Below are 20,224 nucleotides of genomic sequence, written 5' to 3'. Positions count from 1 at the left end.
ATTGAACCCAGTAGCACTTTACTACTGAGCTTTATCCACAGTCCTTTTTAAAAATATATATATATTTATTTTTTAGTTTTAGATGGACACAATATCTTTATTTTATTTTATTTTTTTAGAGAGAGATACAGAGAGAGAATTTTTTTAAAGAGAGAGATAGAGAGAATTTTTTTTAATATTTATTTTTTAGTTTTCAGCGGACACAACATCTTTGTTTGTATGTGGTGCTGAGGATCGAACCCGGGCCGCACATATGCCAGGCGAGCGCGATACCGCTTGAGCCACATCCCCAGCCCTCTTTATTTTATTTTTATGTGGTGCTCAGAATCGAACCCAGTGCCTCATGCATGCTAAGCGAGTACGCTACCACTTGAGCAACATCCCCAGCCCCCCACAGTTCTTTTTACTTTTTGAGACAGGGTCTCTAAATTGCTCAGGCTGGTCTTGAACTTGTGATCCTCCTGCTTCAGTTTCCAGAATTGCTGGGATTATATGCATGCACCACCATGCCTGACCTGTTTCTTATCTTAAAAATAGACAAAATTCATTTGTGGTGGTAAGAGTCTAAATGGTAGGTAGTGTCTGGGATAGGAGAAAAAGGCCATTTCAGCTTTATAATCTACTCAGCTCTGACTTTACTCTTCTCCATTGTTATTAACTGGAGATAATAACTGGTTCACTAGGCATATTCACTGATTATACATAATAATAAATTTTCTTTAAAATACATAGGGAGGGTTGGGGCTGTAACTTAGTGGTAGAGCGCTTGCCCAGCATATGTGAGGCACTGGGTTTGATCGTCAGCACCACATTGAAATAAATAAATAAAAGTATTGTGTGTATCTACAACTAAAAAAAAGTTAAAAAAATACATAAGGAAAAATCAGGAATGGTGGTGGCACATGCTTGTAATTCAAGTGACTCAGGAGGCAGGAAGATTGCAAGTTCTAGGCCAGCCTCAACAATTTAGTGAGGAAAATAATAATAATAATAATAACAACAACAATAATAATAATAATAATGGAAGCAAGGGACAGAGAGAGGACAGTTACTGGTTTCAGGAGAGCAGTTGGATATGATATCCTATAGTACAGTAGAATAACTACAGTTGATACAATTGAATATTTCAAAATAGCTAGTAGTGGGGCTGGGGGTATAGCTCAGTGGTAGAACATTTGCATGCCATGTGTCAGGCCCCAGATTCTCTTCCCAGCATTGCAAAAACAAACAAAAATAGTAGAGAGAATTTTGAATGTTCCTAAAATAAAGAAATGATAAAACATCTGAGGTGACGGATATGCCAATTGCCCTGATCTGATTATTACACATTGTGTACATGTATTGAAATGTTATACTGTACCCCATAAATATGTACAGCTAATATGTGTTCATTAAAAATAAAAATGTTTGAAAAAATCAGATAAAATAAAGAGTAGTATATAGTGTTCAAAAGCAGACATTATTATTATTATTATTATTTAAAATATACAATATTTTTGGTGATGCATAGATAGTGATAGTTCAGTATTTTTATAAAGCATGAAAAAGACAAGATTGAGAAAAAGATAAGAGTGTGAACAAAGGGACAGGCATTAAAGAGCCTCTAAGATATTAGCAATGTTCAATTTCTTTCTTTGTTTCTTTTCTTTTCTTTCTTTATTTTATTTATTTATTTATTTATTTATTTATTTTTGTTATATTGGGCATTGAACCCAGGGGCACTTTACCACTGAGCTACATTCCTAGGTCTTTGTTTTGCTTTGAGTTGCTGAGGCTGGCATCATCGAACTTGCAATCGTCCTATCTCGGCCTTCAGAGTCGCTGGGATTACATTTATTTGCCACTGCACCCAGCATGCAATGTTCAGTTTCTTAATAATGATGAATACATGGTGTTTAACTTATCAGTATCATTATTATTATTTAAAATATACTTGTTCTATAAATATTCTACCATTAATTTTTTTTAATTAAAAAAAAAAAAAAAAACAGAAGGCACACACCCTTAAAAGAAAGAGTAGTTCAAGGTAAGTGAACTAAGATAATTTTAGAGCTGGAAGAGAGTTCTAGGAAGCCATTTTTTTCCCCAACCAACTCATTTTTTAAAAATAATTTTAATATTTATTTTTTAGTTATCGGCGGGCACAACATCTTTGTTTGTATGTGGTGCTGAGGATCGAACCCGGGCTGCACGCATGCCAGGCGAGCGTGCTACTGCTTGAGCCACATCCCCAGCCCCCAACCAACTTATTAAAGAAAATGAAACAAAAGCCAGAGAGTTTAAGTGACTTGTTCAAATGACTTAGTTTATTACGGAATCCAAACTAGAACTTAGGTGGGCCTTCTTCGTATCAGGGGTTCCTCCTCCAGACCCACTCTGACATTCATCCTTAGTTTTCTACTCTCTTCCAGCAGTCACATCTCTGGACTGCATACATCACACATCATAAAACTCACTTGCTATATCTTTGTTTCCTTCCAAATTTGATGTGTTTTCTCTTTCTTTCTTTCTTCCTTTCTTTTTTTTTTTTTTTTTTTGTGTGTGTATGTGTGTGTAGGAGATCAGAATTGATATCCTCTTCTTCACAGACATATCAAACACTTAAAAAATCAGCTGAGCCTGGCTGGTGTGGTGGCACACACATGCAATCCAAGCAGCCTGGGAGGCTGAGGCAGGAGGATCTGAAGTTTAAAGCCAGCCTCTGCAAAAAAGAGACTCAAAGCAACTCAGTGAGACCCTATTTCTAAATTAAAAAAAAAAAAGAAAGAAAGAAAAGAAAAAAGTAGAGCTGGGGATGTGACTCAGTGGTCGAGTGCCCCTGAGTTCAATCCTTGTTTCCCACCCCCCACCAAAAAAAAAAAAAAAAAAAATTGTAGAGAAGTAGTTCTGGATCTAGTTCTCTACCACTATTTTTTTTTCTTATTAATTGCAGCTCTCCTGATTCTCTGTTCCTCACAGTACGACCTGCTTCAATATGCAGGACACTTTTTGGGCCTCCAAATTACAAAAGGAAGAGTTAGGATCTGAGAGTTGATAAAACTACTTTATTTTCCCCCAAGCATAAGGTCTCTTTTGGTAAAAGTGAGCTCTTCTGCCACCTTGTGTCATAGGTGAGAATATCAAGCCCTCAGATCATTCCTACCACAACTACAAGGTGGCAGTACTGCAATGTGGCATCTAGGAACTAATCTACAGAAAATTTCAAATAGAACAATCAGGTCAATACCACAAAGGAGTAGAGAACCATGTAATCATGTTAAGAAAACAGTAAAGAAAAACCATAAAACCCAAGAAAGGCAATGGATCCCTTTATTTTGCCCTAATCACCTCCTGTGCTAAGAGTATCAGGCAACTGTAGCAGGGAAAAAGGGAACAATACTAATAAATATTTGCTCTGGTTGGGTGTGGTGGAACACAGCTGTAATCCCAGCTGAGGCAGGAGGACTGAAAATTTGAGGCCAGCCTCAGCAATTTAGTGAAGCCATGTCTCAGAAAAATAAAAAGGGGGCTGTGACTGTGGCTCAGAAGTGGAGTGCTCGCCTTCCACGTGTGAGGTCCTGGGGGGGGAGGAAGGGAAGGAAGGAAGGAAGGAAAGAAGGAAGGAAGGAAGGAAGGAAGGAAGGAAGGAAGGAAGGAAGGAAGGAAGACATTGTGTCCATCTACAACTAAAAACATTTTAAAAAGGGTGAGGGGACTGGGCATGTAGTTCAGCAGTAAATTTCTTTCCTAGAAAGCCTAGGTCCTGGGTTCAATCCACAGTACTGGGGAGAGGGAAGGGAGTGGCTTGCTCTGTGTCTGGATGCCCACCACTTCCTCTTCTTCCACTTTCAGCTAAAATGTCCTTCAGTAACATTTCTTCCCTTTAGTTTTCCCCACCAAGACTTCTGTGATGCTCATTTTAGCCAGATTTCAAGCTGTATTAAAGTGTCATGAGACAGGGTGGTATTTAAATGAAATTTGATTGAAATCTCATAAGGCCCCTCCTGGAAAGTCTTTTGCACCAAGCTCCCTTTATAATTGTACCAATCAGTTTCAGCCTCCAGAGCCTCTCATATCCGGTTAAACCCATGTTGGCTCCATTAGAGGACATTTACAGTGGGTAGAAAGGCTGCAGAGGCTCTGGACTTCGGCAAGTATCTGAGTAATTTCTTCTTTATGATCTACTTAGCTACACCATCAAAAAGTCTTTAAAGTATTACATTAAGTGTATACTCTTTGTTAAAAGATGCAATTTTGGAAAAAATTTTCAACATCACTTACTTGTCTAGGAAAACTTTTCCAAACTGCAAACCTATCGCATTTAGCTCTTCTTCACCTCTTAACCCATTAATCATAGGAATGTTAACCTATACTTACTTCACTATTTAGGAGTGTGACAATATGCAAAACTTGATAGCTACATCTATGCTCTTGAGTTTATGTGTATAACTGTGAATGAATTCTAGAGATATTTTTGTTTAGACTCTCCATTTATAGAAGAGAAAATTTAAATCCTAAGAATTTAATTAATTTTCCTAATGTGATATAGTTAATAACAGAGCCCTAGAACCCAGTTATATTGATTCCTATTCCAGTTCTCTCTCCAGTGTAAGTCACTGAGTTATTCTGTCCTACTTTCTTGTTCTCTCTAGAAATTGCATTCCTTAATAGAAATCTCCACATCCTTTTATGTTGGTGTATCTTTGTGCCTGTATCAGTGGGCATGTATTGGATGTCTACGTGTCTATCTGCAAGTGTCAGTGAACATAACACTGGATGGGCTGGGGATGTGGCTCAAGCAGTAGCGCGCTCGCCTGGCATGCGTGCGGCCCGGGTTCGATTCTCAGCACCACATACAAACAAAGATGTTGTGTCCACCAATAACTAAAAAATAAATATTAAAAAGAAATTCTCTCTCTCTGTCTCTCTCTCTCTCTCTCTCTCTTAAAAAAATAACACTGGATGTTTATACCCTTTATACTAGGGAAACCTCTAGGTAATTACAGTTCTCTGTGTCAGCACCCAGCAGTAAATCAGGGGAAGACCTTCCAAGTCAATCATTAATAAACAGACTTGACTCTTTCTCCAATCAGTCTATCCCTGGGTCTTCGGGAAATAAGATAAAATAATTAGGGTGGAACCAGACTCTCACAGGGTGAAACCTGGTTTCAGGGCAAGTGAAAGCAACTACAGCAAGACTATAAGGGGCAATGACAGATTAACAGTGGACTAGCTTTGTCATGAGTGCTGAAGCTAACATGGATACCATCTTAGTCTTCAGCCTAATTATTGTATCCTGTGATTCCAACAAGAAAGGTAAGTACTTGTGTAGGATAATATCATGGAAAAGAGAGGCCTAAGAAACATTTTAAGTCTCTTCCACCAGAAGGGAAATAGCCAATACCCAGCAAGTGATACTTTCCAGAAGTTATACCATACGTCCTCTTGCCTCTAAGCAGGATTGCAACTTACTCAACTTATTCATGATGTGAATGTAATGCATTCTCCTGTATGGCTCATGTAATTAACATTAAAAGTCCTTTCACTGTTATCTTTCTTTATGAAAGCGTGCTGTCACAGTTTCCATATTGTCCCCACCTAAGACACCCAAATTCATAATTCCTTATAAGACGTTGCCTTCATTAAAAAAAATGTAGTTATAGATGGACAGCATGCCTTTATTTTATTTATTTATTTTTATATGGTGCTGAGGATTGAACCCAGTGCCTCACACGTGCAAGGCAAGTGCTCTACCACTGAGCTATAGCCCCAGCTCATGTTGCCTTCGTTTTTAAGGTGGCATGTCCACATATTTAGACAGGGTGCTGTGGGTAGGGAGAGCTGAGGGAAAAGGTACTGTGAGGGTGGAATGAAACTATATGCTGTTCTTTGGTAACTTTATTTAAAATATGGCTTTTCAGCATTTCCTAAACATTTCATCTCTAAAATTAGCTATTTAGAGTTAAGGAAAATAGTGGAAGGTGCAGTAGTTACCAAATATAACAAATTATGAAAATTCCTATACCCTATAAATCACATGTGTGCCAAAATGCACAGATAACTATGATCTATGAGTCTGTGAAAATCCATAGAGATAAAATGTCCAAGGCAATACTTAATATACTTCCAAACATGCTCTTTAATACAGTTGGCAGAAGAAGAGGGAAAAGATAAATCATCATTTTTCCTTTAGGGAATAGGTTAGTTACTCTTTCATTAACTTGGTAACTTTATTTCACTTTTCTTTGTCCTAACAGCAGTAGATTGGTATTCAGTTTTCTTTATAATAGGCTAATTCTTACTTGTATGCATTTGTGTGTTTTAAAGTCTTTTTTATAGGAAGTATTTAATCTCCCTGGCTGCAAGTTTTATGAGTAGGAACTTTATTCTTTTGTTTCCCTCTCCTATGCCCAGAATTCCAACAAGTAAGTACCAATAAATTCTGACCTTTTTTCCCCCTAGACCTCAGAGAAAGCAGCTGCCAAGTGGAACAGTTCCCTGGGCTCTTCCCAAAGGATGTGAAAAGCATGAGGGAATTCCTAATGCAAGGTAGGAAACAAGGCCCTATCTAGAAAAACACTTTTCCGTACCAAGAAATTTTTGTCTTTAAAAAGTGCCTTGTCTCCTTCCTTCGTAGCCCAGATCTCAAATATACTATTTTAAAGATATGTATCCCCTCCCCCTGGAGACTTTCTGAAAACTAATCTTTAAATTAACTTAGTACTTAAGGCATGCCTATATAAATCAAAGATGGGGACAAAGAAAGATGAGACAGCACCTGTTCATTGCATTAAAGAAAACAATCTATGAACATTTCTCTGTGCTGAATTTACAGCAGTCACCTATCTTTATGAAACCTATAGCAGGATGGAAGAAAAGCAGGACTTGCATTATTTAGTGTCATAAATACATACTGAGAAAGAGGTGAAAGTGCAGCAATGGAGTTTAACAGGGGTCACGAATGGAACTGAGTTAGCTGGGCACTGTTCATATTTTCAAAAAGCTTCATTGTTCTCTCTGGCTCTTCCTTCAGAAACTCACACAGAAGCCAAAAGGGCCACATTCATCCAAAATCAGACTATGGCTACCCTGCAGTGCCTTGGCTCTGGGAGCAAAGTGAAAGTCAACCTTCTATACTTGGAGGGGAGGCCAGAAGTCAAACCTGTTCTGAAGAACCTAAGAGTCATTGCTGCTCCCCATAGAAACAGCTCTGCTTCTCCAAGCTGTCACCTAATCCCCACATCCAAGTTCCAGACTGGATCCATTCTAACAGGCAAAGGTGAGATTGGAAGAGATGGATGTATGCACTTTTAATTGACATAGCAGCTGGTGTTTAGTAGCAGCTAAAGAAAGCCACAAGGAAATAGATTATCCTCCTCTTAGGTGAATCTTTATTTTCTCTGAGAACCAATTTTCTAATCCCAAAGATCCCTTCTAGCCCTGGTATCCTATGTTTTTTTTTTTCTTTTTTCTTTTTCTTTTTTTTAGAAAGAGAGAGAGAGAGAGAGAGAGAGAGAGAGAGAGAGAGAGAGAGAGAGAGAGAGAGAGAGAGAATTTTTTTTTAATATTTATTTTTTAGTTCTCGGCGGACACAACATCTTTGTTGGTATGTGGTGCTGAGGATCGAACCCGGGCCACACGCATGCCAGGCGAGCGCGCTACCGCTTGAGCCACATCCCCAGCCCCCTTATGTTTTTTTTCAAATGATCTTCATTTCTTATAAGTCTTCTTTGACAATATTTTTAATTTTTAATTTATTTTGGATACACACAGTAAAATATTCACACAGCACACTGCAGTGAAAAGTAAGTCTCCCTTCTATTCCTTTCTCTTATAACTCCAGTTCTCTATCCCTCAACCTATTCTATTTCCTCCCAGAGATGCTCTAAGCATGTATGGGTGTACATAAATGTACACAATGTACATAATAATAATGTACATAAATGGCTGCACACAATTCATACTGTTCTGTGCCTTGTTTTTTCAACTTAACAATACACCTTATAGTTTGTTCCATGTCATTATATCTGCTTTTTTTTTTTTTTTTTTTTTTTTTTGTGCTGGACATTGTACTATTGTTCCCAGGGCCAAGCCAGGTAAATGCTGAGCACAAGGCTATCACCGAGCTACACTCCCAGTCCTGCCTCATTCTGTGTGTGTGTGTGTGTGTGTGTGTGTGGTCCTGGTGATTGAACCCAGGGGTACTCTATACCACTGAGCTACATTCCCAGGCCTTTTTTATTTTGAGCAGGGTCTTGCTAAATTGCTGAGACTTTCCTAGACTTGGGATCTTTCTGCCTCAGCCTCCAGAGTTGTGAGATTACAGGAGTATGCCACCACACCTGGCTCCTGCCTCGTCGTTCTTTTTAGCAGTTGTACAGTATTGTGTCGCTGTACCATGGCTTATTCTACCAGTCCTCTATTAATGAATATGTTGGTTTTTCCAGTCTTTTGCCATTACAAACAATGCTGTAGGCCATGACAGTGTACACTCTTCTTTTGTATTTGCCAATTAGCAAGAAGATAAATTCCAAGAAGCAGGATTGCTGCATCAAAGGTTTCATAGAGGGGCTGGGGATGTGGCTCAAGCGGTAGCGCGCTCGCCTGGCATGCGTGCGACCCGAGTTCGATCCTCAGCACCACATACCAACAAAGATGTTGTGTCCGCCGAGAACTAAAAAATAAATATTAAAAAAAAAAAAAAATTCTCTCTCTCTCTCTCTCTCTCTCTCTCTCTCTCTCTCCTCTCTCACTCTCTCTAAAAAAAAAAAAAAAAAAAAAAAAAAAAAAAAAGGTTTCATAGAAAAGAAAATTTAAAAAATATAAGATTTTGCTAAGTTCTTCTCACCACTTCTCAGATGTGGTCCTATTTTGCATTCCCACCTACACTGTGTGAGAATACTTGTTTCCCCTCATTTACTCAGCAGGGTTTTTGTTGTTGTTGTTGTGTTGTGGCTTTGTTTTTGTTGTTGTTGTTTTGTTTTGTTTTGTTTTGTTTTTGGTACTGAGGTTTGAACCTAGGTGTACCCACTGAGCCACATCCACAGCCTTTTTTAAAAATATATATATATATATTTTATTTAGAGACAGGGTCTCGCTGAGTTGTGTAGGGCTTTGTCAAGTTGCTGAGGCTGGCTTTGAACTCACAATCCTCCTGCCTCAGCCTCTCAAGCAGGTGGGATTATAGATGTGTGCCAAACCACGTCCAGCCTGGGCTGTGGTTCGTAACCTCAGTCTTCAGTTTCTCTGCTTTTGCTCTCCTTTCTTTTTTCTACCCATTCTTTTTGTCAAGTAGTTTCTCACCAAGAGATATTCTCACCAAGACAGTTCCCCCCTTATACAGTTTCCCCCTATACAGGCCATCTCTTAGAGGCTGCTGTTATACTGCTGGAAAAATAAAACTTGACATTTTTAGAGAAACTGAAGGGTTCACAAGTAAAATAATAGGGAAACAAGTTTAAAAACTAGAGATTGGGATGTAAGTGGATAGACTCACAGGATATGACTTAGCTATGGTAAATTATATATCCTCACATGACTTGAATGTTACATTCACTTTTATTATACTTTCTAAAATTCTACCAGTGTTGACTGTATGAATAAAAAAATAAACTCTTAAAAACTCAAAACCCTTTAGCAGGATTTTAGACTTTCTGTTATTCAACATCAATTCAATCAGATTGTGTTACTCTTAACATGTGACACCCTGCTTGATTCCATGGTAGTAATGATGGAGAATTAGTGGGCCTATGTCATTTTGGAGTCTACAGGGCTTGGGTAGAATAAACATAATATTATGCATTGTGGAGCTCTGGGAAATTAAAGACATTAGTTCTTAGAAATTCTAGACAAGGAAATCTGGGAGGTTAAGGAAAAGGAGAGATGCCAAAGATCAACCTGACCTAATCAGAAAATTTGCCCTGAGCAAGCCTCCCAACCTTCCTTCATGAGGGTGGTTGGTTTTGGGATTCAGAATTTAAAGTATACCCTATATTATTTGAGTCATGTGAAAAGACTTAATGGAGGAGTAGTCTGAGAACCTAATCATCATTCACCATATATTTCTATAAAACTATAATGATGAATCCCAAACAATGTAAAACAAGAGTTTTAGAAAGTATAAACAACTTTTGAATCATAACCTCTTTTATAAGTTTGAAACTGCTTCTTCTGAATTTATACCAATTTGATTACCAGTATGTGACAGATCTCAAATAGGATAGAAATAAAAATTAGGTAAATACAAATTTACAAGGGTCATAAAAGAGATGCACTCTGAATGACTGCACTGTGATGAGATAAGTCTACATAGGGGGATGTCCAAGACAGTTCATGAAAATATCCTCAGATAAAACAAGAATTTGAAGCCATAAGGATGGGAATATTCTGCAATGTTATCAGAAGACATGGGTGGACAAAGAATGAAAAAACAGAAAGAAGGAAACAGTTGCTGTTTATAGAATTTAGTCAAAGGAAAGACCCTCTGTTGGGGCAGGGGATGTGGCTCAAGTGGTAGCACGCTCGCCTGGCATGCGTGCGGCCCGGGTTCGATCCTCAGCACCACATACAAACAAAGATGTTGTGTCTGCCGAAAACTGAAAAATAAGTATTGGAATTCTCTCTCTCTCTCTCTCTCTCTCTCTCTCTCTTAAAAAAAAAAAAAAAAAAAAAAAAAAAGACCCTCTGTTACAAATATTCTGAAATTTCCTTCTTGTGGAGAAAAATTACTCACTAGGTCTTTATCACTGATGACAGAGTCTATATTTCCTAGTTCCTTATTGTTCAGATTCTACATTAATTAAGAGGAGAAACTTTCCAGTCAGGTGTGGTGGTACATGACTGTAATCCCAGCTACTTGGGAGGGAAAGGCAGGAGGATCACAAGTTCTAGACCAACATGGGCAACTCAAAGAAATCTTGTCTCAAAATAAAATGAAAAGGGCTGGGATCCAGGGATGGTGGCACATGCCTGTAATCCCAGCAACTTGGGAGGCTGAGGCAAGAGGATGGCAAGTTTGAGACCAGCCCCAGCAATTAAGTGAGACCCTGTCTCCAAATGAAAAGTAAAAAAGTTCTGGAGATGTGGTTAAGCACCCCTAGGTTCGATCCCCAGTATAGGGGATGGGGAGGGGAACTAATATTGCAATTCCATCACCACTGGGAATAAAGTGTTTTTATTTACAAACTCCCTGCTCCACTTTGGTGCTATAACCTAACAGATGAGACCTGAAAGAGATGAGCTGCCAATGGACTTTCATTTAGAAGGTAGGCTGAAAATACACTGACAGATGAAGCCTATTTAGTAGAATTTGAAGCAGTGGTTCCCAGGAGAAAGGAACATCTGCCACAATGAAATCCATTATCCCTGTGGTTAGAAGGCAGAATTCTTCCACTTAAAGAGACAATCTCTAGGTTTTCCTTCTTCTTTCAATCATAATATCACTCAATTTGCAAAGTGTTTTTATACCCACTTTCTCATTTTTGTTTCTGATCTTTATAACATCCTTGAGAAACAAGTATATGAAGTATTATTTGTATCATTTTCAGATTAAGAAAACCAAAACTCAGACAATTTATGTACCTTGTCCAAAGTGAGATAAATTACTTATTTTCATCTGGGATTTGAACCCAGCGCCTTGTGCATGCGAGGCAAGCACTTTACCAACTGAGCTATATCCCCAGCCATCATCTCTCTTATAAACATATATGTTATCACTTCATAATTTCTTTCATTTTTTCCTTTGAACCTGTTGATTTTTAAGTCTATCTCTACCTCTCTGCCCACACTGTCTTCCTAATTCAACTGAAATCAGGAACTATTACTTGCCTGATCTATGGCCACCAGCCTCTGAAGAACTATCATTTTCACATGAACTTAATTAGGACATGTGAGAGTAATTTAGAAAAGTCACATCGAATTTACAGACTTTAATAAGCAATTATATAAGACCATCAAAATGGACAAGAATCACTATCTGATTTGGATTAGGTCAATTCTGAAGGCACATGAAGCTATTAGTTCCAGATTACGGCCAGAATCCTTCTGCTCCTCATCACTTCCACTCCTAGACTGGATCACCCCTCATTTGAATTTCTTTGACAGCCTCCTAGCAGGTATTCCAGCTTCTACCCTTGCCCCCCACAGACCATTTCCAACACACCAGTCTAGTGATCAAAACAAACTTCTGTCATTCTTCTGCCCCAAATCTTACAATAGATCTTATTTCAATCAAATAAAAACCAAGATCCTTAAATCAGCTTATGAGTCCGTAAGTGATATTAACCCTTTTCTTATGGAGCAATTGTCCCCCTTGCTGAATCCATGCCATCTCACTGGTCTTCTTGCTCTGCCTCTAAAACTGTAACATGCCAGGCACATTTTGCCTTGGGGCCTTTTCTCTCATTTCCCATATGCTTGGTTACTACTTCCCCAGGCATCTGTTCAGTGGATCTCCTCACCTCAACTCCTTCAAATTTTGGCTCAATTCTCAATTTCTTAAAGAAACAGTCTAGAATGCAGGTTGCCCACCTATTGCCCATTTGCATCCCTCGAACTTTGTTTTACGTGTTTTTTTTTTTGTAGCACTTATCGCCTCTTAACATACTATAATGTGTGTTATATTCATTGTTATCTGCTTCCCCCACCCCACCCCACAACCCTCTCTCCTCTTTGCTTGCTCTCTTGCTAGAATGCATCCAACAATATATAGAAAATACTGAAGCAGTGCCTGGCACATAATAGATATTCATTTTTGGACATCTGCTGAATAAATGATTGAGAAGTATGTGAACCTGGGTAGACTTTCCATCTTCCAGTTCCTTTTGCTTTCCCAATTCCCTCCCACAGTAGTAAACCAAGGATGCACTAAACAGGGCTGGGGATGTGGCTCAAGCGGTAGTGCGCTCGCCTGGCATGCGTGCAGCCCGGGTTTGATCCTCAGCACCACATACAAACAAAGATGTTGTGTCCGCCGAAAACTAAAAAATAAATATTAAAAAATTCTCTCTCTCTCTCTTTAAAAAAAAATCTCAAATGCACAATTAAAAAAAAAAAAAGGATGCACTAAACAGATTTGCAGCAGCCATTCAGGAAATTATAATATTGCACATCTTTGAACTTTGGAGCCACTTTTATTAAAGAAGGAAACTTCCAATACTGTTACACCCTCCATATTTATTATTATTACAGCTTTAAGAATGATAGGCAAATAAGATATGGCTTACTCTTTTACTCTGATCCTGTGTTAGTCAAAGGCCCCATAAGGACTTAATCCATATCTCTTCTTAGCCAAATTCATAATCCTCATTTATTCTTGGCATTATTTTGTACTCACACCCTAAACCTATGGACAGACAGGTCAATAGGGCCACAGTTAGAAGTTTATCAGGTGATTAGAACAAGGGTTTTGTCAGGTAATATCAAGGGTAGATAAAATTTTCTCTGAAAGTTGTCCTTTCATTGTTTCTTTTTGTTTTATAGCTTTTTTGCCAGGGATCTCCCAATGTAAGTTCTATCCCATGATGAGGACGTCATCAGAGACTTTTCCCATCACTACCACCTCCACAACTTCTGGGAATAAAGAAGAAGAGAAAACTACAAGTACTGGTGATTTTTCTAGCCCTTTGACACAAGGTACAGAATAAGCAGAAATATAAAACAAGAACGAAAGAAATACTTTTGCCCCAACATCAGTATGGGTTCGTAAGATTTTCCTGGAGTTTGAGAAGTTAGACTTTACATTTAAAAATCATTCAATTTTTTAATGTAAAAATTAGCTTCTCTATAAAGAAGGTCCCAGAAATGTTTGTAGTTTGACGCCATCAATGAACCTTTACCTCCACACAAATGAGCTCATGGTGTAGCTATCGTTGGGGATAGAGTAAGTTCTGTTCATGTGGTAGATAATTCTAATCACTGCATGCATAGGTTGGTAATATTTAAATACTAAGTAATTATTTCAGTGGTGATACCAACCAACTGCATGTTTTCATCCTCATTGTTTTTAGAAACAACTCTCCCAGCCATGTGTGTTGGTGCACATCTGTAATCCCAACTGATTCGGAAGACTGAGGCAGGAGGATCATAATTTTGAGGCCAGCCTCAGCAATTTAGGGAGACCCTATCTCAAAATAACAAAAATAAAAGGGGATGTGGATGTACTTCAATGATAGAGTGCCCCTGGGTTCAACCCTCATCACCACACACACATACATATACACACTTGAAATAAAGAAAGAAAGAAGGGAGGAAGGGAGGGAGGAAGAAAATAAATAGAAAAAAAAAAAGAAGTCCTCTCTAAATTGTCTAGCACTCAAGTTTTGTAAGATTTGAATTCTGTAAATCTGAATTACATCCTAGATTCTACCAAAGGAAAAGTAAATATGAGATTAGAAATAATAAAATGCACATGAGCCATTTACCCCAGATTTGTTTTTTATCCAGAAGCAATGCCAATTCACCTTTGTTCCTCCTATAACCCACAAAAACCAAGAGGAGCACAGAAAAAAGGTGATTTTCTAATCCCACACAATGTGTCAGAGAAAGTGGGTAGGGACTCTGAGAAGACTTGAGATGGAAAGGTAAAGCTTAGAACTCCTTGTGCATTCGAGCCTTCTCTTCCTCTAAGAATGCAAGAATCAGCCCTACATGATATGGAATCCCAAATACAGAGAAATGATTCGTTGGGTGTATGTTGCAAAAGAGGTTAGAGAAGAGACTATCGTGCCCATCCCACTCCTGATTCTGAGTCTAAAATGGAAATATAGCCTCTGCTTCTGAGTCAGGCTGGGTCCTTCTTAGTCTGGGAGCCAGGAGAACTTCAAGTCAAAGGGTCAATCTACTCCCTTACTCAAATTCTCTCTCTCCATTTAGTCACAGATGAGGACCTAGCAAAAAGGCAGAAATGGAGTATTGTGGTCAAATTTCTGATTGCTGTCACCCTGTTGGTCACTGGAGTTGCCATTATGATATTTGTCATTTTTGAAGTCCCATGCCCTGTAAGTTTGCTGGTATACTGGGTCTTGGGACTTGATCTTTAAAGACCTCCTTCTGTTCCAGAGGCAGCTTGGTTTAGTGAGGAAAGCAGACGTTGGGGTTTTGATAAATCTGTCACTCACATTCATTAGCCAAGTGGTTTGGTTAAAGTTGATTGACTTCTCCTACTATAGTTGCCTCATCTGCAAAATGGGACTCATTTTCCTTGCATGCAGTTATTCATGTTATTAGAGCTCCTGTGTGAGAGGCACTTGACACATAAGAGGCACTCACTCCATGTGAGTTCCTTTGACTACTGCAAGACTTCTCTAGGAAGGGTAGTTCTAACACAATGGTGGCATATACCTGTAACCCCAGCAACTCAGGGGGCTGAGGCAGGAAAATTGTAAATTAGAGGCTAGCCTCAGCAATTTAACGAGAACCTGTCTTAAAATAAAAAAATAAGAAGAACTGGGAGCTCAGTGGTAGAGCACTAGTACTACAAAAAAGAAAAAAAGAGAGAAAAAAATATGATTTCCTTTAAATGTTCTGGCATGAGGTTTGGAAGATAATCAAATGTTTATCAGCCATCTAACCAAAGTTGATACCAGAGGTGCTGGGGATATAGCTCAGTTAGTTGAGTACTTGCCTTGCATGCACAAGGCCCTGGGTTCAATCACTAGCAGCACAAAAAAAGAAAAAGAAAGTTGATACCAGTCATTTTTCTCCTTCAGAGTCGATGCCTAGGAGCCAGAAGACTGTGCCAATGCCAGCAGCTGTGGAGAAGGCAAAAGAAGGGAGACCAGCACCCTGGGGCAGCTGAATCCCAGGCAGATTCTCAGCCTGAGAAGGGAGGTGTTCACTGTGTGGTTTATGTCATTTGTTTAGAGAAAACAGGATTAACATATAAGTGCAGGGAGGTTGGGAACTGCTTTAGTTATAAAGCAAATGTGGGTAATTTTTCTATATGTCAGATATCTGTACTGCTATTTTCCTAACATCAGTCCACTCATAATCCAATGAGATACTTACTGAAAATACATACTTCTGGGGACAGATAAACTGAATCACAATGTCTAGTGGAGCGAGCCAGGAATGTTATTTTCTTTTTCTTTTCTTTTTTCTTTTTTTTTTTTTTTTTTGAGACGAGATCTTGCTATGTTGTCCAGGATAGTCTCAAAATCCTGGATTTGACAGGCATGGTGGTGCATGCCTGTAATCCCAGCAGCTTGGGAGGCTGAGGCAGAAGGATAGCGAATTCAAAGCCAGCCTCAGCAAAAGCAAGGCGCTAAGCAATTCAGTGAGACCCTGTCTCTAAATAAAACATAACAAATAGGGCTGGGGATGTGGCTCTGTAGTTGAATGTCTCTGAGTTCAATCTCCAGTACCAAAAATTAAAAATAAAATAAAGGGCTGGGGATGTGGCTCAAGCGGTAGCGCGCTCGCCTGGCATGCGTGCGGCCCGGGTTCGATCCTCAGCACCACATGCCAACAAAGATGTTGTGTTCACCGAGAACTAAAATATAAATATTAAAAATTCTCTCTCTCTCTCTCCCCTCTCTCTCCCCTCTCTCACTCTCTCTTTAAATAAATAAATTAATAAAATAAAATCCTAGATTAAAGCCATCCTCCTGCCTCAACTTCCTGAGTAGCTAGGACCATAGGGCTATGCCAACATGCCTAGCTTATTTTTAAGATTTTTTAAAAAGTTCCCTAAGTATAGGTGGATTTACTGTGAAATAAATGAAGCTTATGCTTCAGGACCCATGGACCCTGTTCAAAGCCATGCATCTGATTATGTACTTTTAAAATTTGTATTGTTCTTCTTTAAGAAGGCTCCCCCAAATTGTAAAATCTTTAGATTCACAGATGTATTCATCCTGTCCTTAGGTAACTCTTCTTTTTTTCCTTATGGTATTGGGGATTGAACCCAGGGTCCACGTATGCTAGATAAGAGCTCTATCAGTGAGCTATATCCCCAGCCCCAGGTGATTCTTATGTAAAGCAAAATTTAGGTACCACCACTCTTGAACACAGTTTGAAGACTTGGCATTGCAACTTTCTTCTTTTTCTTGTCTCTGGGTTTCCTGACACAATTATAAATTAATAGTGCCTTTTGGTTGAAACAGACACCATACCACTGGCTCAGCATGGAAACTTTTAAATATATTTCCCACCAGGAGTAGACTTGGCCTTTCAATATGAGATATTGCTGGGCACCTTCTTCAAGACAAATAATGTTCCCTAAGGCATACAGGCTTTAAACATTATTTTATTCACTTATTTTTATGTGGTGCTGAGGATTGAACCCAGAGTCTCACATGTGCGAGGCGAGTACTCTATCAGCTGGCCCCCTAGGCTTTAAAAATTAAACAAGGCTTTAAAAATTAAACTTTTGTAGAATTACAGCATTGATAATAGTCTCAAAGATTATCTAGTTCAGGATGGTACACATACTGCTACTCTTCCATTCTACATCAAGTGCATATGTCAATAATCAAGCACAGCACTCTTTCCACTCAGACCTGGCATTACAATTTTCCTTATCACAGTGCTACAGGCACCCACTGCCAATTTCTTGGTGAACTCTGGCCTAGGTTAATATTTTCTCCTAATATTAGGTGATAATCCTATACAAATAGCATGATTTTATAATATGGTATAGCTTAGTTCTTTACTCCACATTATCATTTCTACTGAATATCAGCAGAAATAGGCTTGAAGGGGACAACAACATCCAGCTCAGAATTAGAGGTACTCATGTAGCAGCTACTTGGATTGAACTTCTATGAAGGTAATAGGCTACTGAATGAAAAGGGGATGAAAACAGTAATAAGGTAGCAATTTTATACACATAATTTCATTTGTTTCTCACAAAAATTCTGGGAGGTAGCCAGGATAGGTAGCTGCGTTGTACTGATACTTAATTAGAAGGTTAGAGAGGATATGTGACTTTCTCAAGGTCACAAACACTGGTAGAAACAGAACTAGAATCCATGTTTTTTAATTGCTACACTAATATTTATTAAATCCTTCATCTAGTCCACAAAATTTTATTGAAAACCTGAGTGTCTGCTTCCCTGTTTTAAAGATGTTTACAATCTAACAGGAAAGAAAAATCTTTGATTAAAAAATCATAATTATGTTCATAACAGCATAATAGGCACTTAGAAAACTTGATGGCGCCTGGGGTCAGCTATGGTGAGTGTGGAATGAGATTATTAAAAATATTTGGCCAGGGGCTGGGGATATAGCTCAGACAGTAGAGTGCTTGCCTTGCATACACAAGGCCCTGGGTTCAATTCCCAGCACCAAAAAAAAAAAAAAAAAAAAAAAAATTTGGCCAGACCCAAAAATCTCTGTTCAAATCTCTGCCTCTTTTCAAAACAAAATGAGATTGTTTGGGCCTGATTCAGGAATGAAGCAGAATCCCTGAAGCATCTTGGATCCAACCCAGTTGCATACTTAGGGCCTTTTCCATTCAAGGCAAACAGATCAAGCAAGGGGTGAATGGCACTTTGCTAGTGGGCTATAATTCTCATTCATATGTGTACCTTCTTCATACTTTCTATGTAATTATTGGGTAACGAAGAGGCAAAATGAAGTGTACTTGGAATTATATGGGGTTTTGTACTTAGCAATTCCTTTGTTGACATATCTTTCATTATCCTTTATATTTCCCTTCAATCTTTAGGTTGGACAAGACATTCCTAACTCATCAAATGCAAAGAAAACTACAGGAATTACTATTATCCACCAGACATACTTTTGAAAAATTCTGTTCTAAATGAATACACTGTTTCTTCTCCACTGTTTCCTCCCTAGTATTAGTCAATATGGGCAGATTCTTGCCAGTGTTACATTTATATCTTCATGGGGTGGTGGGGCATTAGCATCAGTACTGCCAGGTCAGGGAAGGAAGAGCCTGGACTGAGCAGTTACCCTCACGACACTGCTACTGACGTTGCCACAAGCCTCTGTGATTCACTTTGGATGTCCATGAAGATGGATATCTTTCCATTCCATCAAATGAAAACAAAGGCCTTCCCTCTAAGTACTATGAATGGATCTTATTGCTCTCTTTGACAAAAGACTTAAACACAGCCTCCAAGAAACTGGGCAAGGCAGCTGGTAGTGTGGCACACATCCCAACTCCTCTGTTATCCTCACAGCTGACTTCCTGCTCACTGGCTGTCATTGAACTTACAAACTAATGTCCTGCTCTTCCAGAATAATGTCCACAGGTTTTACGATTTACCCTCTGCCACTGCATATGGCTATCAACACACTGGTGAAGGGAACTTGACCCTACTCATTCCAAAAGCCTTCCTCATAAGTCATTCCCAAGGGGCCTAGAGACTGCAGACTCAAGTGAAGTCTCCTCACAATCCAGAATTCCTAAAGTGAGTCTGATATATATTTTAATTTAGTAGTGTGCTACATACAGTTTGGATAAGGATTCCAGAGCAGAATGATTATGACGACGATAGAGGTGCAGCTGTGAGTGGAGTCTGACCTGCCTAAGCAAGAGTTTGGTGAGAAAGTGGAAACAGCTGATCTTAAAGAAGTGTTTAAGTGGAAAAGGGAATGGTGGATATTAGCCTGCTTCTTTTCATAAGATTCTGAAACCATTTCATTTTGGTGATATGTGCCTGCTTCTATGTAATTCTGTTTTCTTAGTTCTCTGGTGGAAGCCATACATACATTGTATTCTTCTTTCTTTCACTTCAAATACTGTCCAAAAAATGATTCTCAAAACTGTACTATAATAGCAGAGGAACAAGCTGAACCTGGAAGAGACAGAAGAGACAAAAGCATGGGTGATGTCATGTTTTGGTGAAGCACTAAAGAATCTCCTAAGATCCACAGAGCACACTTGGAACATATGGCAGACAGAAAGGACAGAACACTGGTGTGGCCTCCGGATAAATACATTACACCCTGCCACTGAATCACAACATCACCTTAAGTTTATCCTGCCATCTCTTATTATTTAGTTTGACCATAAAATAGGAGGAAAGTGGGGCTGGGGATGTGGCTCAAGCGGTAGCGCACTCGCCTGGCATGCGTGTGGCCCAGGTTGGATCCTCAGCACCACATACAAATAAAGATGTTGTGTCTGCCGAAAAAAAAAAAACTAAAAAAAAAAATAAATAAATATTTAAAAAAATAGGAGGAAAGTGCTTGCTTTTCCTGGGACCAATTGGGAGGATTATTAAAAACATGTTCTTAGAAGTTCTTGGTCTAGAATTAATGCCTGCATTCATCCCCA

The 20,224-nt window shown here is 38.9% G+C and overlaps 2 protein-coding genes across 5 annotated transcripts in view; one reads left to right on the top strand and one right to left on the bottom strand.

Moving 5' to 3' along the window:
- Positions 1-20,224, bottom strand: part of ACACA (acetyl-CoA carboxylase alpha) — a 276,021-nt gene that overhangs the window by 236,325 nt on the left and 19,472 nt on the right. The gene's annotated exons all lie outside the window — the stretch shown is intronic.
- Positions 5,238-19,735, top strand: LOC308635478 (uncharacterized protein C17orf78; the record flags this gene model as incomplete). The annotated part of the gene is made up of 7 exons (XM_081269915.1): positions 5,238-5,295; positions 6,442-6,528; positions 7,013-7,258; positions 13,459-13,584; positions 14,851-14,975; positions 15,687-15,872; positions 18,647-19,735. 7 exons carry the CDS (start codon positions 5,238-5,240, stop codon positions 18,722-18,724), a joined length of 906 nt encoding a protein of 301 aa, XP_081126041.1. The 3' UTR covers positions 18,725-19,735.

This window comes from Spermophilus citellus (genome assembly GCF_964194105.1).
Source record: "Spermophilus citellus genome assembly, chromosome: 17".
Classification (NCBI taxonomy): Eukaryota; Metazoa; Chordata; class Mammalia; order Rodentia; family Sciuridae; genus Spermophilus; species Spermophilus citellus.
Note: the sequence above shows the minus strand (reverse complement) of the source record. Positions and strands in the feature narration are given on the sequence as shown.